Source organism: Penicillium psychrosexuale, assembly GCF_028828465.1.
Source record: "Penicillium psychrosexuale strain IBT 29551 chromosome Unknown utg000006l, whole genome shotgun sequence".
Taxonomy (NCBI): domain Eukaryota; kingdom Fungi; phylum Ascomycota; class Eurotiomycetes; order Eurotiales; family Aspergillaceae; genus Penicillium; species Penicillium psychrosexuale.
This window is the reverse complement of record NW_026643191.1, coordinates 1,189,854-1,217,817: the sequence shown is the minus strand read 5'-3', so window position 1 is coordinate 1,217,817 and position 27,964 is coordinate 1,189,854. Positions and strand designations below refer to the sequence as shown.

Sequence of the window (27,964 nt, the reverse complement as noted above, 5' to 3'; positions counted from 1 at the left end):
TAAACACCAGAAACCCCAAAATCATCTGATATTGGGACCCCCTTTGATTCCTCCCAAAAGAAATCGACATCGATTGAAATGATGTTGAAATACAGTCTTCTATTCGAATGATATGACGCTAATCATCGGGAGTACGGAAAGATCGCCGCTACTCTCCTCCAGCTCTGGATTGGGCATGGCGCGTTTCTCCAGGGCTACGTGGACCCCACACCTGGCAAGACTTTCCTATGATGTACTAGTACATACCCCGTTCTAGAGTGTCGGAAACTAATAATGTATCGCAATATAGCAAACCCTGCAAGTATACTCCTAAGGGGAGCAATCCAGACGTGAACGAGAACCCGGCTAGTTCAATTCGGTCTAGCCTACGACTGGATTCCCGTTCTCATAGCCAGCTATGTTGTACTGAGTCGGGCAATACCAACGGTCCACCAATCTCATTTCTTCTTCCACGTGCAATGCGTGGATGATAACGGCACAATCCGCGTGGGACTTTATGATTCACGAATTCCAAAAATACGTGAAATTTCAGCGCATCAACCCGTTCAAACTTTCCGATGACTCGCTGTCGGTGACGCGAGAAGAGAAACAATACGTCACCACTAACTCCTTGGAGATGGGGTTCACGCTTTTACGCTCGACTGAAGCAATTTTCTTTCCGACCGACTCTATATTTATTGCATTGACTTCCGTCTTACCCACGAAAGAGTCGAAGGGCACGACGCGAAAAAAGTCTGGAATACATTATGCCTGACACATAACATCAACCAATCGCGTGCATAATACTAGCCCTCCTGTTTTCTAGGAGTGGCAAGGCTGCTTCTCCGTGGGTGAATTATATATAGAGTACTCGGCTTCGAGGTTCTTCTAAGTGCTGGGAGTTAATGTCTCTACTCCTTCGTCAGTATCTCGCAACGGAATAGGTCAACCCTGCGTTCTACGAAGGGGCCTCATTTGTCTTTGATACAAGCACATTTTCTGCTGAAGTGAAAATTGTGCAGGTCGTCGCAGGAATTGCGAAAAGCAATTCAGTTCTAGCGTGGTCTCCTCTGAGCGCAGCAGAAGGAGAAATCCTTAATGAGGTCTTACGCTTTCTGGTTTCACTGGAAGCATTCTGCCAACGCGCCACAAGAGTACCAAATGGCGAAGATCCTTTTCCGAAATATTGCCTAAGCAACAGTATAATTCGACGACACTTTGTTGTTTCACCAAGGAGCTACTGTGGTGGTAGTACAACAATGAATCCCTCGCAGGGTCCTTTTGGGTGGCCGTTTCCCAGATCTTTCGGCAATAACTACAGATTCACTTTCCAGAAGATTGAACTTTTTTCTGCAACAGGTTTGGGCACAGAAACATTGAAAAGGCTTGCGCGTATGGGACTGTTTAGTACATGATATCCCACATTACTGGTTAGAGATTCATACGTACAGACTAGCTTAGTATCAATAACTCAAGAGTTCGGGGCGATTTCATAATTAACTGCTTTTCCTGAATATATTACTCCGGCACTGCTACCGGTACTGATCTAGGAGACCTTCAATGCGAAGTATTTCGGCTTTGAACCAGCTGATGAGGCGCGGATCACCTGATACCTGAATTAGACTCGTGGCCATGTTGTATTGGTATCTCATTTGCGTCAACGCCGAGAATGCGGTTTCCTGGTAGGAACGACCGAGTTCGGCGGTGAAAAGAGGATCACAGCTCATCAGACGCCAACGGCTCAGATCGGTGAAGTACTCTCCGACCTGAATAACAGTGGCGAATTCAACCGCCAGGTCGAACTGGTTTTTGCCCAGAGGAATGGCCATGAGGACGGCATTCTGAAGACCGGGCTCTGATTGAATCTCCGATTGGATATGCCTGAGGGGGTTGCATTTGATGGAGCCTTGAGTGCAAATATTGCAGTCAAAGGAGGCTTGAATACGCATAGTCTATATATATTATGTTAGGATACCAAGGTTGTAGAATGATAAGAGATACTGACTGTTAGAGGCTCCATCTTCAAAATGCAGTGTCTTGATATTCCACAAAGCTCATACTCTGGTGCACAATCAGGATTCGGAGTGTATACAGCCAGTAAATGAGCCTCCGGCAAAGGTCCAGAGACAGTGGGTAGGTCAGGAGGCGAGGGCCAGTAGATGAAGAGAATGAGCGAAAAGAGAGGGGGGCAGCAGAAATAGAGAGGGGTCAGCCGAGAGACAGGGGGCCAGTAGATACAGAGAGAAGAAGTCAACAAAAAGAGAGGGGTTCGGCTGAAAGACAGGGGTTGACTTCATGGTTTTTCTTTTATTGGACGAAAATGAGGATGCCAGCTACGTCCGATGCAAGCCCCCGTATGGAGCGAATCACGTTAAGGGCCAATCTGCGAGAACCAGCCATTCCTCGACGTCCCGCCAGCTTGGAAAGATCACGTCGAGGACTTTCTTCGAGAGTAATTCCGTGCATTTAAATACATTCGCATTTAGTATATGAACGTACGACTTGGGGGTCCATACTTGGAGTAGTTCTGTGACGCTCGTCCGCGACGTAAGGTTTGGATTGACATGGAGTACCGGAAGGGTGCTAGTGGCTTATGCGCTTCAGTCCCTCTAGAAGCCTTCTAGACACTTTTAGGTCCTTTTAGGTCCTTTTAGGGCCTTTTAGAGCCTTTTAGAGCCTTTTAGGGCTATGATTTGGCTTGAAATTTAGGACTTTACTAACAGCTACCACAAAGACCCACTTCGAATCGTATAAATAGTTACACCCTTACTATATCCAGCGGTCGTGGCTATGCCACGTAGTAAGCTAAACCCGCTCTTTGCCGAGTGGAACGTCTTCTAATATATTAGCTATAACGGTTCGGAGAATAGGCTATTGCAGATAGTCCTTCTAGCGGATTTCCATGGGCATTCTATTTGAAAGGTTAACTAGGCGTCCACCGTTTCGATACTAGCGAATACCGGAATAGGGCGCGCGGCTATGGCTAGGAGAATGTAAATTGTGGGCTGATCGTTGACTGAATGCTCAGCAGATTCCTCTGGTCAACCTCTGAACAATAGTGAGCCTGTGTTGTTCGGACTTCCGGGATGAAAGTTGTTTCCGGAGAGTTGCTGGAGAGGATAAGGGAATATGCTCATGAAATATGCTCATGAAACCGGTTTATATACATCGAAGAAAATGGGTATTTGGCTTTACAAACTCCACAACGTACAATCACATCATTCAACATACCATTCGAGGGCATTAATAACCGACAAGTATATAAACATCATTCCCAAATCCTGCCAAGCAAGTCTAGAATGCGTAACTAGAACGCCTTGGATAGATCAAACGGGACACCACGGTCCTCAAATCCATAATATGCAGGTCATCGAAGAGAAAGCATCTGATCACAGATCACATCACCTCCACGCCCCCAACCCGGGCAAAGCCCCACGACCCAAACTGGTACTGGCAGCCTGAACAGCCTTCCTCTTCCCCAACGATCCCTCCTGAGCACGCACACCAGCAATGATCTTCTCAATATGCGTCTCAACCACAACACCACCGACAATCATCTCGCCGAGCACCGCATGCAGAGTCTCATAGCCGAAGATCAGATCCAACTCGCAGACATTCTCGAACATCCGATCCAGCGCCTCGACAAACACCTGAATCAGATCGATCAGAGCGAGCGGGGACTCGGTCGACGTAGAGATCATGATGAACGACAGCGTCGCGTAGGTCCGGTATGTGATTTGGGTGGGGGTATCGGAGGGCCCGGAGGCGGTAGAGCTGGCGCCTTGCGAGAGGAGAGGAGGGAGTGGGAGGAAGTTGCAGGCGCTTGCTGGACGCTGCGCGACTAGACGGTATATTTGCGCGATCAGGGATTGCTGGGTTTGCGTGTCCTGTTTCTGGGGTTAGTGGTGTCCTGCGACGGGTGAGGGCGAGGGCGAGTGCGGCGGGGTATCGACTCACCAGCTGTGTGTAGAATTTGGTCAGCCGGGGTTGGCCATTGTTATTGAACACGAGGACTGCGTTGATCATTTTGACTGGTGCGAGGCTTGGAACATGGACAAGCTGGAGAGAGTGTCAGTCTTATCTGGATGCGCCGATAGCTGATGATGCGGTTCGGGAGACTTGCCCCGTGCGTCGATCTGGAGAAATTGATACCAACATCTACATTTTTTTATTCTTGGCTTTTTGGCAATCCTTTGTCGGGTGTTCGCGAGTCATAATGAACTCAATACCAGCATGTAGGAATCCTGCACCCAGGATATCATTATATACAACCATACGGGCCCTATCCTCAGCCTCGAATCCCCACTCCAAGCGCGAACTCAAAGACCTCACCCCGACCGACCTCTGCTACTACTGGGATACCAGACCCCCGAAAGAGGAGCAACTAGCCTTCGCAGATAAGATCTTCACGCCGTCGCGTCACTCACCGCTAAAACTCTGGTCCGCCGCCAAATTCCGCACCACACCATTCGCATCAGTCGAGCCGGAAGTCGCATTCTTGGGCCGCTCAAATGTCGGCAAGAGCTCACTACTGAACGCAATAATGGGACAGGAGATGTGCTGGACATCGTCAAAACCGGGCCGCACGAGGGAAATGAACGCGTTCGGGATTGGAGGTACAAAGGGCGGCGAGTCGAAGGTTGTGCTGCTTGACATGCCGGGATACGGAAAGGCGAGTCGTTCTGAGTGGGGAGCGGAGATTATGAAGTATCTCCAGGGACGGAAACAGTGAGTCAATGATGCCTGTCAACCTACCCGCCCATGGCATGTACAATGACTGACAAACATGTTATAGACTCCGTCGCGCATTCCTCCTTATCGACAGCACGCACGGCATCAAGCAAACAGACGCCGAGATCCTCAGACTATTCCGACACCACGCAATTCCCCACCAGATCATTCTATCCAAGGTCGACAAGTTCCTCGTTAAACAATTGAAGCAGATAAAGACTGGGGTCACGCCCGCCAATATCGAGCGGCTACAGCTCTTGCTCCAGGGCATTAAACCCATTGTTCAGCCGGACCCGCGGGCTTCGGAGGGGCCTGGGTCTTTGGGTGAGATCTTGACCTGTAGTGCCGAAGCACGGATTGGTCCTGGCCGGGCACTGGGGATCGATGCTGTTCGTTGGTCGATTTTGTCGGCTGCTGGTATTGATGGGAGCTTGCAGGGTGGCCGGCTTGCTGTGCCGCCTCCTGCAGAGACGCCGGCTATCTTGTCGTGAAGGGCATGCCTTGTTGTCCGAATTCAAGTTTAAACGGAGAGAAGTACTCCGTATGTTGTAATATGCATACACCCCAAACCCACTAAATGCTTATCTACAATATACACACAGCACTAAATTATTATGGGCCCCTTAGTGATCTACACGTGATCTAGTTACCATAAATAATCAACCATTGACTGATGCATAAAACATTGTTAATGAAGCTATTCAGAGACTACCTTACTGTCAATTCGTCTATCAATTCCGGATCTGGGTAGTATTGGTAGCAAGGTAAACTCATGAAATGTTTCGAAACCACGATAAGGTATACAATTTCTCATCAAGTTGAAGCAACAGCACAACGATCCAACAACGCCAAATGACACGCTACCGACAGATCGCCTGTATCCACAGCGGAGTAAGCTGTAAATCTATTTCTTGCGGGTTCTGTGACGGCCGTCCCATCAAAGTCTGGAAATTGATTTCCAGTGCATCACCAGATACCACTCCGTTCCTCAGCCTAGCCGACTGGGTACACTCCAGGACGTGAGTATGCTGGCCACTGGTAGTAGCCCCAACTGTTCGGTTGACAACTGGGGTCCAAATCTCGATGTCTGCATCGTGAGACCTAGGGTTGGCGGAGACAAGGACCACAAGCTGGGTTTGGTGGTCCGAGTTGGAGTACCACCAGCGGGCATCCATCTGTAGCTGAGGGATAGACTCGGATAGGCCGACCTCTAGCACAAGAGAGGGCCATGGTATAGGTGCCCCGGCGGCCGGTGCCATTCCAGGGAAAAACGCTGCGTCTGCCTCCTTACTGCACATACGACCAGTCGATCGTCCAGCCCGTCCAAGCCAAAAATCATGGTTGATGAAGCTTAACCCCATATTACTAAGAGCATAGTTAATCCAGGTATCAAATTGACGGCTGATTTCCTCATGGTAGTGGTACGGTATGATCTTATATAAGATCATATGTTCGTGGTAGAGAATTGTTGCGCGCACCCCTTTTGGAACGTCAGGGTGTTCAATAAGGGCCGAAAAAAGATCGTCCGGGATCCGTTGTACCAAAAGGTATTGCGAGCTAGGGTCCTCTGACACAAGCTTTGTTTTGAGTACGTCGAGATAATCCCAAAGCTCGTCGAGAGAGGAGGGTCGGTCGAGGATATGGGCGGTTAGAAGGGTTGTAGGATCGACCCCAAGGTCAATACTTTCGGGGTTAGAGGATAGAAGAGATGAATCGGCGTTACCAGAGGGCATAGTGGGATGGGAGGTGGGAGGTGAAGAGTCGGATGGGTAGGAAGTCTGAGAAGGTTGATGAACGGAGAGAAGAGACCACTGATCGAAATCTTTGAGATGGAGATAGCAAGATATGTGCTTGGATACTTGTAGAGCGTAGTGGAGCTCCATATACGGAGTAGTCAGGATCCATGATGATTGAAACTTACGTCACAATAACTCAACCTCGAAGTGTAGGTGTGTTTACATCAGATCAACAGTCATCCCGAGCGCATGAATATATAGGCTGGAGACGAGACTATATACCTTTCGTTCCTTTTCTAGGGCCAGGATTGAAATATCTGGCTTTTCCTGGGTATGGTAGGCAATCTTCAAATCGGGCTTGCTGAGCTATCGTACACTATCACGAACTAGCCGGCATGGGTGTATTTAGACCGCAAAGCAACACCATGGTCCATGTTGGAAGCATTTGAATGCTTCGCTATGAGAACCAGCAGCCGCAAGCAGAATACATATGTACTATTACAATACAACCTAAACACCAATCCAGCTCATGACACGATTTGGAACAGATTATAGGTAATCAATCTATTATGGGCAGTCCGATACGGACAAAGCAAGACGAAAAATATGTAAAAGAATCACCGATCTGGCAGGCAACAGAATGGGAAGTCACATAAGCATCAGGCAAAGAGAAAACGTATGGATGGCAGGATGCATGGGGATAGGCAAATATTTGGGAATACAGAATGATAGAAACCTCCACATAAGAGATGATGAAAGATATGAAAAAAAACGCCTGGTCCCTTATCGTAATGCTGCAGAACCAAAGAATGCCGACCGCGCTATGCAAAGGATATTTTTCCGATGGAAGACGAGAGCTGTAAGGATGGGTATCGTGAATGGGGGAATAGAGTGAGAAGAGAAGAAAAGACAGAGGAAAGGAAGAAGTAGTATAAGGAGAAAGGTTGTCGGATGTTGATATTGATCGAGGGCAGAAAATGCGTGCTAAGCATCTCAATCAGACAAGTCGTCATCATCTTCGATCCCGCCGAGGACCTCCTGCCCACGTCGATTAACGACAATGCGTTTTGCAAGCTTGCTTTCCGGGACTCCATCCCGTGCAGCACCAAAGTCGAGAACCTAGGTGGAAGCAATATTAGCATTAATCATCGGAATCCCTCATTAGAAAACTTACTTCGATATAAGTCAAACTATCACGTTGCACCGCGGCAACACACCTCCGGTCATTGAACTTGACTTGCCACACGCCACTAAGGTCTGTGAGGAGGTCTCGAACACACTCACCGTTTCGCACATCCCACATCTTCAGCGTCCGGTCAGACCCGGAGATGACCTTCTGTCCATCGTGCTGGAAGCAGGTGATGGCACCAGTGTGTGCGCTCAGGGTGTTCTTGCAGTGGCCATGCACGGAGTCCCAGATGCGGAGGGTGGAATCAGCGGCAGCAGAGACAAGGAAATCGTGCTCCAAAGCGAGCAGGCCAACGAGAGATGTATGGCCTTCGAGATTATATAGGATGGCTCCATCATCTAGTGACCAAACTTTAACCATGTGGTCCATGGCTCCACTGATGCAACGATTGCGCTTATGGTCAAGAACCACGCTATACACTTTCATCGAGTGACCCTGCAGAGTATGTAAAGTCTGTCCGGTGGAAATCTTCCAGACCTTCACCGTGCAATCGTAACTACCACTCACAAGGGTATCACCGTGGGCTGCGATTGCACGAACAGAGTGCTGATGGCCGGAGAGCACACGCAGGAAGTATGGACAGCTAGCGTCATCCACCGTAGGACCACTCTGATAGTAGACTGGGTCACCGGGTTTGGGAAGCTTCCACACCCGAAGATTTGAGTCACGAGACCCAGTAATGATCAATGGTTCTTTAGGCATCATCTCAGGCTGGCCATCTGCATTCCTACCTACCTCGGCAGGCAGAACGATTTGCAAGCATCGAACTGTGGAAGTGTGGCCGTGGAAGATCTGAGTACACCTGGCTCGCTCGATGTCCCAGACTCGCACTGAACGATCGGTAGAGCCGGAGACTAGCGTGTTGCCATGATATTCAAGAGCCCACACTCCACCTTCGTGGCCCTCCAGCGTTGCCTGCAACGCGCCTGTTTTAGTGTCGTACACGTTGATGTTTGTGTCATCGCTTCCCGTAAGAACCTTGTCGGCGTCGAATTGCAGGCAAGTAACAACATGGCGGTCATGAGCGCGGAAAGCGATATGTTGCGGCTTAACATCCGGCTGCATCCATCCCTTATGGATGGCAACATGGCGACGGTACAGAACCTTGAAGAGGAACAGCCCACGAAGAGATGGTAGACCCACTTCAGCATAGGGCACCGACCCAGCTGCAGCGCTAGCAGCGGCGTACGGGGCCTCTGACGCGGCAATATCTCTCCTCCAGTCTGGATCGGGGAGTTCTCCTCCACTGGATGAGACCTTTCGCTTGGCAAGCTTCCGGCTTGAAGCACGTGTGTTTGCTTTCCGCTTGCCTCGTCGGCTGATTGGCAAAGACCCTAGAGGGCTTCTGCTGCTGGGACCCGCCATCGAAGGAACAGGGGACGCCTCCATATCCGCCCTGGATGGAGTCAAAACGCTGAGATCCTCCTCATGATCGTCAGGGCCGCTGGATAACTGCCATCCCCATCCCTGTCTTATAGCCCGTTCTAGTTCCCCATCTGAGAGATGATATCCATCCTGCTCGAGGAGATTCCTCCAGCTCTTTTCATCGGAATTCGTAATGTGTCTCCACCTCTTAGACACCTGCGCAGCACGACACATCGTCTGTACGTCAAGGTATTTGACGATGTTGAGACTAAGCTCAAGCGGCAGAAGAGCCAGGAAATCGCACTTCAATGTTGGATTAACGACATCGGCCACGAAATGAAGAGTAGGTTTAGGGCATCTCCGAAGAAATTGATACATGAGATACGTCTTGACCTCATCAGGCACTGAATCAAAGAACTCCAATACCTTGGGCATATCTAAGAGGGAGGGAGGGGACCGTGAGTTTGCGAGAGAATGGTCATTTACCCGAGTCTCATCTGCATCTTGAAGCCGCAAGACCTTAGAAAAACGTGAGACATTATGATCGAGGCTGGAATCTGTATCAACGTCAAGCCCCTCTGATTCGAAGGAGGATTCACCATGGAGGGCATTCATAGCAGCAACCGGTGAGAGACTTGGGCTCGGGAGGCACATATCTTGCGCCATGGCATTGTCTATTGCCGATAGTTGAGACATAACCTCGGGTCTCTCTTGCATTGCAGATTCCTGTGTTCCATATGTTGTATCATGACCAAATGAGGCTGATTCATGTGCAGTTGAACAACTCTCATCGGCTTCAGTAGCCTGAGACTCTTGGTTCCCGAGGTTTGAACGAATCCCAGAAAATGCATTCTGCAAGTAAGAACCTTGATTGGATGCCTGTAAGCCCTTAGCTCCGATTTCAGATGAGAGAGGTGAAGGCAAAGGAGGTTCCCTGCGCGGAAACACCGAGCTGTGGATTCTCGGTCTTGGGGGCACATTTTCGCCAAATCCGCCCAGGTTGCTTTCGGTGTCTGGGGTGGCAAGGCCAGCGGCAAGATGAGTTGATCCCACGCCACTTTGGCGAGTGCGGCGTGTAATGGGCTCAGAAGGAGCCCGTGTTGGGCGAGTTCGTGGGAGAACCGAGGGTCGAGTATCGAAAAGCGTGACGGGGGATATGGCACGACGGCGAGTATTGAAAGGGTGACTAGAAGGTTGACTCGCTATTCTCGGAGGGGTCAGCCGCCGAGTAGGGTTCTCGCCCTCGGCGATGAACGAGTTCACAGAGCGAATCGGGCCATTTGAAGATTTTAACGCCTCGCTTTTCTCCTTGTACTATATATTATTATACTGTAAGCATTGGATTCGACTAGACCGAGAGGGTAGGATAAAATCGTACCTCGGCGGCAGCATTTATGGTATCCTCGGGCTCGTTGAAGATGATGGACTTCTCGCCGATCTTGAACTTGAGGTTTCTTAAAGCCGCTGGAGTCGGGGATGAGGCGAGAGGGTACTGTCGGACATCTAGATCCTTGACGGCTCGCGGGGGGTTGATTGTCAACGGCGGGAAGGAGGTAGTCGTGGTGGTAGTGGTCGTCACCACCGTAGTCCGGGTAGTCGGGGCGAAGGAGAACTGTCCGATGGAGGCATTTGATGGCCCTTGGCCTAGCTCCTCTCTTTCGTCCATTTCGCGTTTTCGAGGACGAATGAATCGAGATCCGGGGCTGTGGGTCGCGTGGGAGGTCGCAGATACGGACGCGTTGTGGTCAGTCAAAGCCGAGTCGACTTCTGATATTTGAAGGGAGCTGGGAGCATTTGAAGTCATTGTAAAGCGAGCTCATGTGCAAGAGGACAAAGAACTGTGAATGTCCCAAATTAACTTTTTTTAGCAAAACACCCCCTCAGCACGGTACACCAGCGAAACCATCGATGCAAAGGGCATTCAGCACATAATGTCAAGAGCCGAGGATAATCAAGTTGTTAGGGGGGAAATAGAACACAAATAATGGAAGCAAGGAAGCAAAGGGAAGGGGAGAAAGAAACAGTGGCGGCTGACAAGGAGTTGGGGCGGAGAACAACATTTATTCCGGTTCCCGTGGACGATGTCATGGCCCAACGTGCAACATTTGGATTCTTTTTGATTCTTTGCTATTGGGCTGTTTATTTTTCATACATCAGACCTGATACCTTGACTACTGTCTATGGATGTGAAATACCAAATGATCCGAGTGTGAAACCTGGAGAAAGGGCCCCTGGTTCTGCTCTAGACCGGCAGAAATCATTACCAGATAGAGGTGGGACCGATGATACACTCAGATAAGCCGGTTGACTTCCTCTTGCCCAGCGCCTTTACAACGTAATAACCAGGATTCTATGAGCTATTCGCCCCTAAATCATACATATCATGGTCATTCATCCAAGTTCTATCAAGTTTCTGATTTGCCATCGCCATGCATCACGTGAAGTGGGGGCGTGCCTCGGGTGGCTTCTTGGCACGGGGCGTATCTCATTGTTATGAAGAAATCATTTCCCAGGGGGCTCATTGGGCAGGCATAGGGGTACAGAATAATCATCGTGCAGTCCATTGTCCCTTACTACTGACTTACTCTATGCATGTCATATCCTGCCCAGGTGCAATACCCACCGGCTGATATCTGCAATAACAATGTCTCGCCCCTCCCCACATCGATTTAGGGTTTGGTTGCTTTTACGTACTACACCTCTCCAGCCCTACCTCTAATGATATCCTTGAATATATTCGCAGTGTTACACTTGACTTGACAGATGACATATCTAGAGGAATATATCTGAACTTGGATCAATGAATCACCTGGCCCCTTGTTTGCTGGAAATCCGATACGAGACAGGATTATCTTGATATATATTTCAGGGCAAAGTGACGTTAGATGCTGACGTAGAATGAAAAACCAAATGGTAAAGACAAAGATAAAAGATGACTAGGGCCCTAATACAATGGAATCTGAGCTGTGTCTATGAATAGACTCGCTAATTCCAAACTTTGTTAATATCTAAGAATAAAATATGTTTCACTCGCTAGAGCTTGCCGTTTCCTGATGCTAAGACTCCGAGCTAAGCAAGACACATCTTCTACAAAAATGTCCGGATCCTATGATGTTCCCGAGTTTGCTGAATCCTTAGACGACCCATTGAATATCCGCGGACTTTGTACAGGGAGAGGACGACAGCGGCTTCCACATCTATGTTTCCTTATTGTGTTTCTTTGGCCTAACATATAGAAGAGTCGGACCAAGAGTGAATTCTTCTTTCTGCCTCATCCGGTGGCGAGGCTCACTTTCCTTCGGTGGAGGAAGCTAACGACGCTGCAGTGCTCCCTTCTGACGAACTTGGATTCCTATTCACATGGAACATCTTGATGAAGCACTCATTCGACCCGGGCGCACAGACAAGAAAGTGCATTTTAAGCTTGCAGATAGGGAAATCTCGGCTCAAATTTTTAACACAGTCTTCAAGTAGACACCCAACCACAATCATTCTAAGAAGCAACTGGGCGACGAGACGATTGCGAGGCTTGCTAAGATTTTGCTTCCAACGTGCCAGATCAGGGTTTCGGACAAGAAATACGTTAAGAACGAGCCGAGGGTAAGTACAACGGAGAGGCAAAGGTGCATTCTCCCAAGTAGAACTTCCCGACGACATTTGAAAGTACCTAGTTGAAGCACCTTCCCCCCTCGGCGCAGAAGGCCTTCTCCACATTTAAAACCACGAACGAGGGGATTGCCAATGTGAGGGTTATGTATAAATCAGGACCGTACAAGAAATGCATGTCCAAACAGATTCAATGGAGTTTTGGCTGAGATATGCATCTGAAATTAGTATGTAGGTTGGGTTGGGTGGACCACTGGCTTACACGTGTCACGTGGATCTAACCCTATTTGTGGCAGATCTGCCTGGAGGCTTATGTCTAGGCCCCTCTCAACCCCGCCCACGACCTGCACTCTATGGCATCTATATTATCCCCCGACTGAACGGGCGCTGTAATTGGCACTCTTCGCGACCTGAGAATTGGCGAATCGCGGGATTAAACTGCGAGGCTGCAGCGAGTTTCAGTCTCTGGCTCAGCAGGGCAAAATCTCCCCGGGCAAAATTCCATCAGATGGATGGTGTCGGTCCGACCCGCCTTATCTTATGCACGTTCATGTCCAACGACTGTTTGGAAATGTGGTGTCTAGACTCGCACGGCAGAAATTGAAAGACTTCTTAAGAAGGAAAGATGGAAATGTGCACCGAGGATGACATGAGTAGCAGGGATTGGCTACTGCAACATCATCGAAGCGTAACGCAGGTCTGCAGTGGATGTGTACGAATCAACTGCCGTCTTTAAAGGAGTGGAGCAGAATGACCCCAAGGGATGTGATGTGTCTGAGGTGAGGTGCGTTGGTCACAGCCATCAGCCCAATACCCTTCCGCTGAACTGCCCATTCCCAGGCCAGCGGACTGATGACCATTTCTCTTTATGCTTTGCCCTTATGCTTATGACTCATTCTTGCAAGCAATATTACCAGACTGAAGAGAGGTTTCGATGCAGCAAGCAGTAGCGACTGTTCACGGCGGGGAGCCGAACGACTGTCGACCCTGTATATCCTGAAAGGGTTGATGGATCGACTGAACCAGACACGCCCCGAGGGTTCACCCGCAAAGAAACCCTGCGAGGTGTTTGACCTTATAGGCGGCACCAGTACTGGCGGGTAGGTTGATTTAGTCCGTGTTATAATATCGGATGGCTTACAGATATAGATTGATTGCGAATATGTTAGGTCGATTGGGGATGGATGTCGATGAGTGTATCATGGCGTATATCAAGTTGACGAAAATTATTTTTGATAAGCCCTCGAAACCGGGCGTGTCCAGCCTTTTTGGCAAGATTAAGCCCTAATTCGATGCCGACAAGCTCGAGGGTACAATCAACGAAGTCATCAATAGCTATGGAGCTAAGCCGACCAATTTATTCAATGATAAAGCTGACCAGGGTTGCCGGGTATAAGTGTATGTGAGCTGATGGTCCCGTATCCTGCTAACGGCTCCAGGTTCGTCTGTAGTATAACGCACGAGACCAGGGAGATCGTGCACCTTCGCAGCTATTCTATACGCAATAAGCCTGGAATTCCGGCCACCATCAGCCAGGCCGCCTACGCAACCTCCGCCGCCACGACCTTCTTCAAGCCGGTATCTATCGAGGCCCGCAAATTCGCGGATGACGCGCTTAGGGCTAATAACCCTATGGATGAAGTAGAAGACGAAGCGTCTGATATCTAGTATGAAGAAACAGGCGACCTGAAGCCGCTGGTGAAGTGCTTTATCTCGATCGGCACCGGTAACCCTGGGAAGAAGGCGATGGAGGACAACCTACTCAAGTTTGTTTCTCAAACCCTGCTAAGCCTCGTCACCTAAACCGAGTATACATACGGAGAAGCGATTCATCGCTAAATGGCGACAGCATTATGATAGCAAGCGATATTTCCGATTCAATGTAGACCAGGGGTTATAGGACATTGGGCTGGCAGAATATCAGGAGCAAGGCTTGATTGAAGCAGCAACAGAGGGATATCTCGACCACCAGGCAGTGGCGTTCCGAGTGCGGGATTGTGTTGAGAATCTGAGATCAAAGTAGAGTGTGTATTTAGAAGACTTTACATAGTCCTGGTATTCTTCGGCTAACGGATACGAGGGTCGATGTTGGTGGTACTTTTGTGCACTTTTATGCATCTTATGCACTTTATGCGCTTTTTGAACTCTTGCGCCAAAATGATGTCAAGTCTCACGATTTGGAAAGTGGGATGTGAAATGTGGAGGATTTCCCTGATTTCCATGATTTTCGTTCCATGATCTGCACCGAAGACAATAGATCGACAATAGAGCGTATCCGAAACCCTGGGACGAGACTAGGCTATTGGAGTCGACTATTGGCGACCATCAGGGGCTAACCGCATGACCATCCGACCTAGCCGCCTACCAAACCACTAGCTGTTCCGTTTGACTGCGCTTGGGGTGAAATGGCGCACGGAGTATTTTCTTTTCTTTTGTCTTTGTGTGTATTCGAAGGATGTGTTGTTGTTCTACATATCGGAGTCGGAGCGGCAGACCGAAACCCGCTAATTACGTATAGGGAGGTTGATCGGCGTTCGTCCAATCGATCTCGGAGATCTCGATCTGAGTGAAATTGCGCCCCGGAGTGTCATCGCTGCTTGTTCCGCCTCGTGGGTCAAAGACACGGCACATGGGCTGATTCAATACAAAGTTTGTCTATAGTGTTTGTGCCTCCTATTTTTGAGAAATTGCGCTCGCATGTTCGACACCGAGTCTCACAATATAGGTAAGGTCCCTGGTACACAGCGCCTTCACGACTTGGTTACACCCGTGAATTGTCAAACTGTCAGTCGCAAACGATCAGATTCATGTCTCAGTATCTTCCCGAGTAGCACACGCGAAAGGTGGAGTTTGAAAGGAGCCCACATGCAAGTCGATCATTGCCACTTCCCGTGGGCCTTTGGACGTGCATCCATGGAACAGAGAGTATTCTTAGTCGAAACATCACTGCCCAGGGTTCGAGGGGGCGATTACGGAGTACATCCTCCGGACACGGGCTGGTATTTGTCATGGAGCACATCGAGTGGGGGCCTCTATCGTATTAGAGCGGTTCTGAATAACAAGATCTCAGAATACTTCGCTCCGGCGCATTGATAAACGATCGATTTGTCGATCTGCTCTCAGATGCGACCACAAGTTCCAGCTATGGACTTTGCAGTCGCTCAAATATGGATACTCCATAGTTCGTGGCTCTAGACTTGACTAGACTCCACATGCTGGCGATAGCTCCGTGCTGTGTGTGTTTTAGGAAAAAGCATCCATGTGAGTGGATAGGACAAGCGGATTGGTACCTGAATTAGTGGAGCATACGGAGTCATAATTCCAATTAGCGACGGCAAGGACGTGAGCAGACCTCGTGGGAGGCGTCGATAGCGCAAACTCACGGGCAATGCCACGTTCTTCATGTGGGCGTTGACTATTTTTTTAGGTTGCAGATACCGCAGTAAGGGGTAAATGTTAAGATTCGAAGTAGTATATGTACGGAGTATACTAAGGAATAATAGTGTTATGCAAATGCATGATATACCATGATATGTAGGTTATAGGTAGCATATATACCCCTGAGACCGAGATTCCCTATCACAACCTTGGATATCACATCCTAGACGGAGCCCTAATACTTCGTATCCATATACTCCGTACTTCCAGTATTTCTAATATTGTATGTCGATCAACTCTCGAGAGACCGTGCTCCACTCGAAATTAAATTTGGAATAAATGAAACGCTGCTTTTCAGCCTATGAGGATTCTTTAAGACATCGGTGGAGTCTCCCCCCTTTAAGCGCGTGAACAGGAAATCTTTCAAACTCATTTGCCTGTTCTGTACTACACTCGACGCTTTCGTACAAAAAACATCCGAATCCCAACTGATCACGCATTTTGGCTCTTTTATTTTTACCAAGTCTATACATCCCTTCCTCAGTCCCGAGTCAATCCTTAAACAGCAAACGTTTCTTTCTATTTCCGGGTACGTTGAGGTTCAGCCCAATTTCCCCTAAATTGCAGACTAAGTAACTAATTTGGTGGAGTAGATTCAACCGAAGCGAGATACTTGAACCAGGAACCCCCCGCTTAGACATATTTTGCGCACTCAGTCCACGACCCATTCGCATCATACGATTCATGCGCAATTGAACTGCGCTCTGTCTCTCCCACCATGGGACACCGAGAACTCACACCGGTCCATGTGCCGCTTCGAACGTCGAGTCGCAAACCGGCACAACACGAACCAATGAACACCCAGGAACAGACCCGAGTCGACCGACGAACCTCGAAGGCCCAAAGATTTTTCGGAACCGATATATCACTTCCCACGGAACATGGCGGGTGGCAGGAGCCTCCAAATGTACAACGACCGAGCTTTGCGAAGCCGAATAATGCTCCTAGACAAAGCACCGGTCTGGTTCCGTTTCCGCGCTCTTCAGAGAATACCTTGATTCCCGATCAGAACCTTCGCGTACGGGCTTCATCGCCTCTGCTAGGCCAGGACTTCCGATCCCAGGAGGCCGCGCCGCCGCTTCCCAAGTCTTCGAAAAAGGTTCACCATTCCGGTTCCTCGTCCACCCTTTTCTCCTATTTCAGCTCGAAAGAATCGGCCAAATCGGCCAAATCGCCTAAATCACCCAAGAACCGTGGACTCCAGCCGAGAGTACGGCACGAACTCTCCAGTGAGCCCCAAGTGACATACACGAAGCCTCAAGAATCACCGAAAGAATCCAAGCGGAAGATGCGTCCTTCAAAAATCGATCTTTCCGTCTTGTTCCCGAAGCCGCGGAATCCCCAACCCCAAACACTTCTGTCCCCCCACCGGATGGTCAACTCGCCCTCCCCCGTCTCTTCAATGGACCCGGATATTTCTTCAAACAAGATTGAAAGGATGACCGGCGGCACGAGCAACTCCACCACGAGGAGATACGACCCACCTCCCCCTCGATCTTCAATCACCAAGAATGACCTACCCAAACATGGTCTTGATCACTTCGATTTGCCCTCGATTGCAGAGAGCAAAAATAACGAGTGGTTGGAGCAACCGCTTGAGCGGACAGTAGGAACGAGTGAGATTGATATAGCCCTGGATAGATATGAGGGGCAACGATCACTCTTGAGTCGCTCAAGCACGTATACTACCAGTCAAGAGCAATTACGGCCAGAACAGCAACGCCCCCAGGAACGACCCCAGGAACCTCGGAAGAGCTCAAGACGTCCTCACAGCTCCTCTCGACCCAATGAGACGTACTTGAGTCCTCCTTCATGTCCAGACACAAACCGTGGTCGCGTCGCGAGTACCTCCCAGGAGTCGTGGAAGACTAATGAGTCAAAATCAAAGAGCGAGAAGAGCTCCTTGACCAAGAAGGGCAGCAAAAGTACCCTGAAAAACAAAGATCTTCGAAACACCAGTATGCTTTGCCTTTCCTCTTCTTCAGAGGACGAGGATGAGGACCGAACTCCAACCACCGAGTCAAAGCGTCATACAAACAAGTCTAGAAGAGACAGTGTGGCTACTTACGACGAATATGAGCCCCAGCTCTACACGGCTTCCACTGCCCACGCGACCACTGCCACGGCGGCGAAACGCTTTGACCGGAGACTCTCGACTAGCACGCGTGGCTCCCGCCAAACCGAAAAGAGCCTGCCAGTGCCCGAAGCTCGCCCACGAAAGGCTTCTCAATCCTCGAATGGCAAGTCTTCTCAGAAATCTGGACGAACCACGCAAACCCGCCGTTCGAGCGAAGTTCCCGCTATCCCAGATGACATTCTGGCGCAATTCCCGCAGCAGCCTCTCCGTACCCCCGCAGAGTTGAAAGAGTTGAACCGGAGGAGTCGTGTGATCGCCGTGACCCGCCAAGAGCAAGATCTCCTCGAGGCGATGCGTATTCGAAAGGGCAAGGTCACACCCAGTTTGTTGAATGCGCACGGAGCGGATAGAAGATCGCTAGCCTCTGGCCCATCGCGCGATTCTTTCTGCGGATCCGACACCTCATTCTTGCGTCTCAGCCATGTATTCCCGCCATTCGATGCCCCGTCAGAAAAGGGTGCTACCCATTACAAAGATGGAACGCCCTCCCAAAGCTCGGGTTCGGACAGTGAATGGAAACCCCGCACTGCAGTTTCCTCTTCTAGTCTCAGTGTGGACTATTCCGAAAGCCTGCCATCCCCTTCCACCAGCGGTGCTTCGCCGTTGACCCCCACTTTGCCAATTCATCGTTTCTCGCCGCTTCCCTCTTCGAAGCCCCCAAGAGGGCCCCCGCCGGCCATCCCCCAAGAGCAGAAGCAGCACACCCGCCGTCGCACCGATAGTAGCGAGGCTATCCTGCTGGATAGTGGTGGTGAGTCAAAACGCAACACCGGCCTTCCTCTCTGGTCTTTCGACTTTGATTGGAACCAGGAAAGTGCCAATCTCCCTCCTGTGCACTGATCGCTTGGCCCTTGATACCAGACACTCTCATTCCATCCCTTGCATTTCCTATTTCACCCTTCTATCTCTCTCTCTATTCCTACTTGAAATGACCTTTTACGGTCTTGCCTGCATTTCCTTGACTTGCAGCACTTCGCTCCAAGCTTCTATTTACCCAACCACATAGACCTCTTGTTCCTTTCCTACGTGACCGTTTTGCTTATGTCTTCTCACTATTTATTCTTTTCTTTTTGGATTAGCGTTCACTCGCGGGCTTCTGCACCTGCTATCATGTTTTACTTGGATGGTTTTCGTGCCTTTCTCACGATCCCATCATTTCCGGCTCACGATCATAATCATTAATATTCCCAATGATCATCAATTTATCAACTGAACTCATGCAATTTTCTTGCCCGATTCTTCACATAATTCCTGCCGCGCTCTAGCTTAGCCTGAGTCGGGTACCGTGGTGTATAGCGGCCATTTGGGACTTTGGGCTTTCGGGTTTCGCCGCTCATACATCTCTCTTCTAGAGAATTTCAAATACTACTCCGTACAGGGTACTGGGAATGTTATATCAGGGATCGCTGTGTTTCTAGTAAGTTTCTCATTTATATAGAAGCAAGATAGTTGGCCGCTTATACAAGCTCTTTACTTAGCGAGCTAAGATTTGAAGAATCTGAACATCTTGTCTTGTTCAATGTCTTTGTAGATCCCTATAAATGCCCATAATCAATCTCGGATAGGAAATAGACAATATCGACGAATGACGACATGCGAGGAGAATAACAATGGCTGTGAATAATGTCTGGACAGCTCGACGTCATCAACAACTCTCCCAAAATCCAGTACTCCACACAGAACATTCTAAATGTGATATGAGATACCCACAAAAGGTACACAGCTTAAAATTGTACACATCACTTACCTCACGCGACAACTTCCAAGGTCGAACCCTTGGTGAACCGTGATCCACTCCTTGACCGCCGACCTTTTCGTCTATAACCCCGGATTATTGCTTGAGCACTCTATCATCTTCCTCTCCTTTCTTTTCCACGTTCTTTTTCAAGTTCTTCGGAATACCCTCCTTCATACAGTGGAGTCAGCCGACGCCCATTCTCTCCTTCGCCTCCCAGCCACTCGCGTCGCCTCCGATCGCCCTCGGGAAACCCTATCCGGACCTAAAAGGGAAGATCTCCAGACCAGCCCACCCCTGGTTCGCGAGTTGGGATTTGCAGCTTGCTCTACGGAGGACATCATCATACACACTTTTCCTGTCGCTGCCTCTACTGAGCCCATTCACCACATTCACGGATTAGGGATTATACTGCGTGCCCCTTTTGCGGAAACGTTAGCCGCTGTTTATAGGGAACACGTACTTCGTTATGGGAGATCGCGCTCAACGCCGGCCGTCTGGGCTGCGAGCTGCGGCCAATGTTGCGCCATGGGTTCTGGTATGAGCTTGTTGGGAAATACAGCTTTTGCGATCTTGGGCACTGTTCGCTGACTTGGTTCCCTTCCAGTTGACTGCAGAGTCCACTGCATTTGTGTTGGTAAGTCATCCTGCGCGTGGAGATTCTTGTGACAGGAAGAGGATAGAAGGCTAATTGTATTTTTACACTACAGCTAGCTCATTATTCTCGAGTCATGCCACCCGCCGGTGGTAAACGCTACCTGACCTCTACAGCAGTCTTCTTAGTCGAAGTGGTCAAGCTGGCCATCTCCCTCACAATGGCACTCTACGACGTCTCCAAAACCGCACCACCCTCAATGCCCGCCACCTCCCTCTTTTTCTCCCTCACAAGCGCCGTGTTCTCAGGCGACAGCTGGAAACTCGCTATCCCTGCCGGGCTCGACGTCTTGTCCAACTCCCTGCTGTACATTGCGCTCTCGAACCTACGAGCTGCGTCGTTCCAAGTTACATTCCAGCTGAAGTTCCTTACCACTGCGGTCTTTGGTTTGATGCTTCTGAGACGGAGCATCCCTCCCCGCAAGTGGGGCCTGCTTTTGCTTCTCATTGTGGGCGTGGCGTTGGTGCAGATCCCCGATGCTAGCCCGGAGCAGATGTTGCAGGATGATCATACTAGCCATTATTTCCCTCGATCCCTGGAGGAATGGAAGGCTGTCAAGCAAGGTGCTGGTTCTGGCAGCAGTTTGCAAAAGCGGTCTGCAACATACGAGGGCATCGAAGAGGACATCCTGACGGCTGACCCACACTTGAACCCCACAATTGGTCTCCTTGCGACCATCGGAGCATCTTTAGCTTCTGGGCTTGCGGGGATTTATTTCGAGAAAGTCCTAAAGGACAGCTCGAACCATATCTCGTTGTGGGTCCGCAATGTGCAATTAGCCGTCTACTCCGTTTTCCCGGCTCTCTTCATTGGGATTGTCTTCCGGGATGGCGAAAAGATCGCTGAAGATGGTTTCTTCCAGGGCTACAATTGGGCGGTGTGGTCTACCATCATCCTCCAGGCCTTGGGTGGTATCGTTTCTGCATTCTACGTCAGCCACGCGCAGAAAGATGCAAGGAGTTTCGCCACAACTGCCAACATAATTTTGAGCATTGTGGGAAGCATCTGGCTATTTGAATTTGAGGTCAATGCAAGTGTAAGTCCTTTACCCCTTCAACACTTCCCTGCTTCTGTTTCAGAACCGCCCTCGACATGAATTATGGACAAGACTGACTGGGACATTATAGTTCCTCCTGGGCTCGGCTGCAGTCCTGGTAGCAACTCACTACTATGGGAATCCCACCTTCAGCCCTGTCATGGGTGCCTTGCGTCCGCCTCCAATCCGCATCGACGCCTACGAAAAGGACCCCGCAGGTGACGAGGGCTCCCCCGTGGTGCCTTCCAATGACTTCTCTATCAAACTTCCAACCTCACCTTTCCTCTCTGACGGCATGTCGTCGTCCCGTCCCACCTCACCAGCACCAGGCCATACCAGAGTAAGCTCTAGCCGGAATACAAGCGCGAACTATTTCGATGAGAAATGATTGCTGTAGCTCGCTATGCATATTGTTATTGGCCTACCTGATGAGATGCTCTTTACGGGAAATGATATTGGATACTTGATAGATGCGGATGGAAGTGCGATGTTCAAGAAAGCCGCCAGTCGCAAGCCCTTTCACTATTGATGCCGCTCCTGATCTGGAGCGTAGCTACTCTTCGCTGCCAAATTTTGCCCTCTTACTGTCAAGATGTTTGCCGGTTTTGGTTCATGTATGCATATATACGAAGCAATGAAACACTTTGATATACCCGACGATACTTGACTGATTTGAAAATAAACTGCGACAGTATATTCATATACTACAAAGGTATGGATTCGTCCACGTGCTGTCACGTTATCGGGATCATGGACCTTGGAACCAAGGCACTCTCGAAATTCATCATCACAACCCCAGATTCAATCCTAATAATCGAGAACGCATCTCAAAGATGCGGAGAAATCATCAGACATCGAATTTCAAACCCTTTCAATTGCCTTCCCAGAGGCGCACAAATGCCTCCTCCCCGTCCAAGAATAGTAGTATAACCGGTATCATCAACGAGAAACTCATCCAAGGCTCCCAGAAGCCACAATACAGCAGCCCATCTCCCCGAAAGCCCTTCAATGGCCTGGGATCATCAGCCCATGATGGCGACCCTCAATTGGATGCTTTTGGTGAGTCTGCCGGCTTATCATCATGGCGGGTGCTGATTGATGCCAGACCTAGAACTACTAGCCTCAGAGGATATAGAGATTCAGGATTCAGGATTTGGAGTTTCTCAATCTATGCCGCTTCAAGCGTCTCGCCAGCCTGATCTACAGACATCCCAAGTCTCTCGTTTCTTTCAGCGTGAGTTGCTTGTATACCCGTGCTGGTGTTCCTGTCTTGTTGATTCGGGATTAACAAGCAATAGCAAGCTCGAGTACCGTTTCTTCCCGCTGGAATGGGCCCAGTTCATCGGACCCTGTTTTAGGGCCTCCCTCGAGCCCGTTGGCTTCGTTCCACCAGAAGAAGAATGGAATATGGATGGGACAACGCAGCCTTGAGACGAATCGTGGCCCATACCACAATGAGACTAATCAGTCCTCACCCCAGAAACCGATCGCCCAAGCGAGTTCAATGGCTTCGACTGAAAATAGACAACGGCAAAACCTATTCAGCAACATCCCACCCTCTGTGCGGGGGATCGTACTCGTATCAGTGAATGACCTGCCGGAGAACTACCGCTCGATGTTCCCATTCCCACTTTTCAATGCCATTCAATCCAAGTCCTTCCACTCCGTCTACAACAGCAACGACAACATCGTTCTATCCGCTCCAACCGGCAGCGGCAAGACAGTGGTGATGGAATTGGCCATCTGCAGACTCCTGAACACCCTCAAAGACGAACGCTTCAAAGTAGTCTACCAAGCACCCACCAAGTCCCTCTGCAGCGAGCGCTTCCGAGACTGGCACTCCAAGTTCTCCAGCTTGAACCTCAAGTGCGCAGAACTGACTGGAGACACGGACCACATGCAGCTGCGCAACGTCCAGTGTAGCCAGATAATCATCACGACGCCCGAGAAATGGGATAGCATGACTCGGAAGTGGAAAGATCATATGAAGTTGATGCAGCTCGTGAAGCTCTTTCTCATTGACGAGGTACATATTCTGAAGGAGACGCGTGGAGCTACGCTCGAGGCTGTGGTTTCCCGGATGAAGAATATCGGATCGAATGTGCGATTTGTGGCTTTGAGTGCGACTGTTCCTAACTCTGAGGATATTGCTACCTGGCTTGGGAAGGATGCGACAAACCAGCATGTTCCTGCCCACCGGGAGCATTTCGGTGAAGAGTTTCGTCCTGTCATATTGAAGAAGGTTGTCTATGGATATGCGTCTAACTCGAATGACTTTGCATTTGATAAAGTCTGCGGTTCAAAGTAGGTGAATTTTTTGTTCTGCCTCTTCTTCGCTTTGAATTACTCGTTGGCATACTGATTGGAGCTTGAAAAGGTTGCCTGAAGTAATCGGAATGCATTCATGCCAGAAGCCTATCCTGATATTCTGTTGCACACGGAATTCAGCGCTTGCGACGGCGAAAGAGTTGGCTCGCCTTCACACATTGACGAATCCACCTGCCAGGCTTTGGAAGGAACCCAAGAAGTGCCTCGAGGCTCATAATGAGGATCTCAAGAGTATGGCCCAGAGACTTAATTTAAAGAAACACAGCTAATTCGAGATAGCAACACTCGCTGCTGGTGTAGCATTCCACCACGCTGGTTTGGGTCCCGCTGATCGCCACACTGTTGAGACAGGCTTTAGAGATGGGCATATCAACGTTATATGCTGCACGTCTACACTTGCAGTTGGAATCAACCTGCCTTGCCACCTGGTCATAATCAAAAACACTGTCTGTTGGCAAGATGGAGGCTGCAAGGAGTACTCAGATTTGGAGATGATGCAGATGCTTGGCCGCGCGGGCCGACCTCAATTCGACGACAGTGCAACAGCGGTCATCCTCACCAGGAAGGAACGTGTAAGTCACTATGAGAAACTGGTTCAGGGGTCTGAGAGTCTGGAGAGCTGCTTGCATTTGAATTTGATTGATCATCTCAATGCTGAGATTGGCTTGGGGAACATCTCGGACGTCGAATCGGCTGTCAAATGGCTCGCTGGGACATTCTTGTTTGTTAGGCTTCGTCGAAATCCGACGCACTACAAGCTCAAGGAAGGTGCAAACAAGGAAGACGAGGATGAGTTGCTTCGCCAGATTTGTGAGAAGGATATCGATCTTCTTCGGAAGTGCGGTCTGATTGAAGCTGAGAGCCTTCATTCGACCCAGTTCGGCGACGCTATGGCTCGGTACTATATCCAGTTCGAGACTATGAAAGTCCTATTGTCGCTGAAGCCACAAGCGACGTTATCTGAAACGGTGAGCCTATCCTTTCCGCGCTGTTGAAATGAAGTATGTCAACTGACATTATTATTTCAGCTTACCGTGATTGCACAAGGCGAAGAATTCCGCGAGATTCGCCTTAAAGCCGGCGAGAAACCACTCTACCGAGAGATCAACCGTGATCCTGGCATTCGTTTCCCCATCAAAGTCGATCTAGCCCTCCCAGCCCACAAAGTCTCACTACTCCTTCAATCCGAGCTAGGGGCAATTGAGTACCCCGATAACGAGCAATTACAGAAACACAAATTCACCTTCCAGCAAGACAAAAGTCTAGTGTTCGCGCATGTCAACCGACTAATCCGTTGTCTAATCGACTGTCAAATCGCCCGCGGCGACTCAATCACAACCCGCAATGCCTCGGAACTCGCTCGGAGCCTCGGAGCAAAGGTCTGGGACCACTCACCTCTCCAAATGAAGCAGATCGAGCAAGTGGGTGTTGTTACAGTTCGGAAGTTGGCTGCTGCTGGGATTACCAGTATTGAAGGTCTGGAATGTGCGGAGCCTCATCAGATTGAGATGGTTCTTAGCAAGAATCCGCCTTTCGGATCTAAGTTGCTCTCGAGATTGAAGGAGTTTCCAAAACTGAGGGTTTCTGTGAAGATGCTTGGAAAGGTTTGCAACCTATTATGATGACAAATGTCATTTTGCTAACCTGGGATATAGGATGTGAAAATTAATTGTGTCAATGTCCGATTCAAGGTTGAAGTCGCGTTCATGAATGACAAGATTCCGACGTTCTTTCAACGTCGTCCGGTTTACGTGTGTTGCATGATAGAGAGGTCCGATGGCCATATGATCGATTTCAGACGCACAAGGTGAGATGTTCATCCAGTCATCTCGTTATAGGCAAACGCTGATATGCTTCCAGTGCGAATAAGCTCCAAGAAAAATTGGAAATTGAACTCACCGCTGAATTGACGAGTCCGGAGCATGTCATTGTCTGCCATGTTATGTGCGATGAGATCGGTAAGACTTTTGAACGTGAACAACAGCTATTCGTACTGACAATTATCCAGCGGGGACGTGGAGACAAGCTGAGCTCAAACCTAACCTGCCAGCTCACCTTTCTGCTGCTATACGGGATAAGAATGCCAAGGCCCAAAATACTGAAACCTCGCGTCAATTCAAGGGGAATTTGAATCCTAAAGACGCAGAGAAACCGAAGACCACGACTCATCCCCACGGACGAGATATAACTAGTGTCAAGAGCAAGTCCCGATGGGATGTGGACGATTTTGATGGCGATGACCTCCAGCTCGATGATTTCCTCGTTGGGGATGAACGCCGTGGCAAAGCTAAGGAATCCACAAAGCCACGGCTTCAACAGTTTGATGATATAGATTGGTTCTCAATCGATTCAACTCCACCGAGCCCAGCTAAGAGAATGTCGAAGGTCTCAAATCCCCGAGAAGAAGACTGGGCAGTGGATATGGACGAGCCAGAGGCTGAGTTCGAGCCAGTCAGACTTGCGAATGGCAAATGGGCTTGCAACCACAAATGCAAAGACAAAACAAGGTTTGGAAATATTTACTTTCTTTATTATTAAGCTAACAATTTCAGCTGCAAACATTTCTGTTGTCGCGAGGGATTGGAAAAGCCCCCGAAGCCTCCGAAGGCACCGAAGCGGGCCGTTCCCGCGGCCCAAAAGGAAGCTGGTCTCAATCAAATGACTATTTCTGCAAGTATCACAAAGGCAACCCCAACCAGTAACTCGATTTCGAGAAACAAAGTGGCCAAACAACGCGTCACGGGGTTTAAGAATGACGACCATGTTTCAAAGGCGAAGAAAATGCCGATGTCGCAGGCTGCAAAGAAGAATCCAAGTCGAGAGAAGTCTGTCCTTTCGGAGAGGGACAAGAATATTCCTTCATATAAGAGGGATTGGGAAATGAGTCCAATGAATCTCCTCTCGGGTGACTATGGTGACGATAACTTCGACGATTTACCGTCTCCATCACGACTTCTCGTGAATAGCGGACCAGGGCTTAGAACATCAGTTTCTCCGGTGGTGAATGACCAGGCAAAGAACAACATCACAGATGTTGCAGTCATTGAAACGAAGCATACAGACCTCGAGCCTTTGCCCTATGCTTCACGGTCCGCTGTCCCTCAAAAAGACCAAACCAAGCCATCAACCCCCAAACAACACGAGATAATCGAGATTCTAGACGACACACCTCCAGACTCAACAAGATTGCCAATGACGACAAAAAACAAGGAGTCTTATGTCAAGCTGAACACACTTCCACTCTCGACAAAAGCAGACCAAGCCCCCGAGCTAAAACGGAAGGCGAGTCAAGACAAAACTCGAACGGAAGACCACAAAAAACGAGTGAAGCAAAGTCCCTTCGTTTCGGCTTTGCAGTTCCACACTTCAAACTACTTGAACGATATACAACCACTGAACCCCGAGCATCCTGCGTCTCCTGTTTCTCCTGTTTCTCCTATGATCGGCGGTGGGATAGATTTGACTGCATCATTTGACGACGGAACGGATCTGCTTGATGAGTTCAAGGATATCATTAAATTAATTTAAATCATTGAGAAATGCTGGTCAAGTGGCGGGACTTTTGTTTTTTTTTTCCTACGCATCTCTAGGATTTCTTTTGCGTGATGGTATGTATGGTGCTGGATTACTGCGATGGTGCAAGTTGCGGCTTGTCTTACTTTTATATACACTACTGGGCGCCGTGCTATATTGACATTTATAATTCTCGGCATGAGATTACCCTGAAAGAATTCCGTTGCTTTGATATTCTCTAATTTCCACCCTTAAGGACAGTGATTATAGCATAGCATCCCTCACCACCCTCGAATCCTTTACCAACCACAATAAATTAAAGCTTAATTATCTGTTTCTGCACACATATTTCTTGAATAGTAAGTACAGTAGTTATCGTAAAAAGTGTAGTGCCGATATAGACATCCGTAACATAACAGCATATACATATATCCTAGTAGACATTAACAGTCCGGTTGCCAATATAGAGACGACCGGGACTTAGGGCATTGTTTCGCCCATGGTAAGACTGCGAAT

At 49.2% G+C, this 27,964-nt stretch overlaps 10 protein-coding genes across 10 annotated transcripts; 6 read left to right on the top strand and 4 right to left on the bottom strand.

Moving 5' to 3' along the window:
* Positions 1-1,511: 1,511 nt before the first annotated feature.
* Positions 1,512-1,999, bottom strand: N7518_010297 (uncharacterized protein; the record flags this gene model as incomplete). Its single annotated transcript, XM_057191223.1, has 2 exons — positions 1,512-1,931; positions 1,985-1,999. The coding sequence occupies 2 exons, from the start codon at positions 1,997-1,999 to the stop codon at positions 1,512-1,514; spliced, it is 435 nt and encodes a 144-aa protein (XP_057037359.1).
* Positions 2,000-3,380: 1,381 nt separating this feature from the next.
* N7518_010296 (putative AP-3 adaptor complex subunit sigma) lies at positions 3,381-4,009 on the bottom strand (the record flags this gene model as incomplete). The annotated part of the gene is made up of 2 exons (XM_057191222.1): positions 3,937-4,009; positions 3,381-3,866 (listed from the first exon to the last, which is right to left on the bottom strand). The coding sequence occupies exons 1-2, from the start codon at positions 4,003-4,005 to the stop codon at positions 3,381-3,383; spliced, it is 555 nt and encodes a 184-aa protein (XP_057037358.1). The 5' UTR covers positions 4,006-4,009.
* A 186-nt stretch (positions 4,010-4,195) lies between these two features.
* On the top strand, positions 4,196-5,201 carry N7518_010295 (translation initiation/elongation factor MRX8; the record flags this gene model as incomplete). Its single annotated transcript, XM_057191221.1, has 3 exons — positions 4,196-4,214; positions 4,272-4,707; positions 4,775-5,201. The coding sequence occupies 3 exons, from the start codon at positions 4,196-4,198 to the stop codon at positions 5,199-5,201; spliced, it is 882 nt and encodes a 293-aa protein (XP_057037357.1).
* A 369-nt stretch (positions 5,202-5,570) lies between these two features.
* On the bottom strand, positions 5,571-6,443 carry N7518_010294 (uncharacterized protein; the record flags this gene model as incomplete). Its single annotated transcript, XM_057191220.1, has 1 exon — positions 5,571-6,443. One exon carries the CDS (start codon positions 6,441-6,443, stop codon positions 5,571-5,573), a length of 873 nt encoding a protein of 290 aa, XP_057037356.1.
* Positions 6,444-7,439: 996 nt separating this feature from the next.
* On the bottom strand, positions 7,440-10,804 carry N7518_010293 (F-box/WD repeat-containing protein; the record flags this gene model as incomplete). The annotated part of the gene is made up of 3 exons (XM_057191219.1): positions 7,440-7,565; positions 7,621-10,314; positions 10,379-10,804. The coding sequence occupies 3 exons, from the start codon at positions 10,802-10,804 to the stop codon at positions 7,440-7,442; spliced, it is 3,246 nt and encodes a 1,081-aa protein (XP_057037355.1).
* A 2,719-nt stretch (positions 10,805-13,523) lies between these two features.
* On the top strand, positions 13,524-13,894 carry N7518_010292 (uncharacterized protein; the record flags this gene model as incomplete). Its single annotated transcript, XM_057191218.1, has 2 exons — positions 13,524-13,706; positions 13,756-13,894. Exons 1-2 carry the CDS (start codon positions 13,615-13,617, stop codon positions 13,892-13,894), a joined length of 231 nt encoding a protein of 76 aa, XP_057037354.1. The 5' UTR covers positions 13,524-13,614.
* A 76-nt stretch (positions 13,895-13,970) lies between these two features.
* On the top strand, positions 13,971-14,274 carry N7518_010291 (uncharacterized protein; the record flags this gene model as incomplete). The annotated part of the gene is made up of 2 exons (XM_057191217.1): positions 13,971-13,996; positions 14,046-14,274. 2 exons carry the CDS (start codon positions 13,971-13,973, stop codon positions 14,272-14,274), a joined length of 255 nt encoding a protein of 84 aa, XP_057037353.1.
* A 2,488-nt stretch (positions 14,275-16,762) lies between these two features.
* Positions 16,763-19,021, top strand: N7518_010290 (uncharacterized protein; the record flags this gene model as incomplete). Its single annotated transcript, XM_057191216.1, has 1 exon — positions 16,763-19,021. The coding sequence occupies one exon, from the start codon at positions 16,763-16,765 to the stop codon at positions 19,019-19,021; it is 2,259 nt and encodes a 752-aa protein (XP_057037352.1).
* A 1,364-nt stretch (positions 19,022-20,385) lies between these two features.
* On the top strand, positions 20,386-21,995 carry N7518_010289 (putative UDP-galactose transporter; the record flags this gene model as incomplete). The annotated part of the gene is made up of 4 exons (XM_057191215.1): positions 20,386-20,454; positions 20,524-20,553; positions 20,627-21,607; positions 21,699-21,995. The coding sequence occupies 4 exons, from the start codon at positions 20,386-20,388 to the stop codon at positions 21,993-21,995; spliced, it is 1,377 nt and encodes a 458-aa protein (XP_057037351.1).
* A 445-nt stretch (positions 21,996-22,440) lies between these two features.
* Positions 22,441-27,463, top strand: N7518_010288 (uncharacterized protein; the record flags this gene model as incomplete). The annotated part of the gene is made up of 10 exons (XM_057191214.1): positions 22,441-22,666; positions 22,713-22,841; positions 22,906-23,911; positions 23,985-24,166; positions 24,215-24,903; positions 24,964-25,539; positions 25,591-25,742; positions 25,796-25,893; positions 25,944-26,442; positions 26,488-27,463. 10 exons carry the CDS (start codon positions 22,441-22,443, stop codon positions 27,461-27,463), a joined length of 4,533 nt encoding a protein of 1,510 aa, XP_057037350.1.
* Positions 27,464-27,964: the final 501 nt, after the last annotated feature.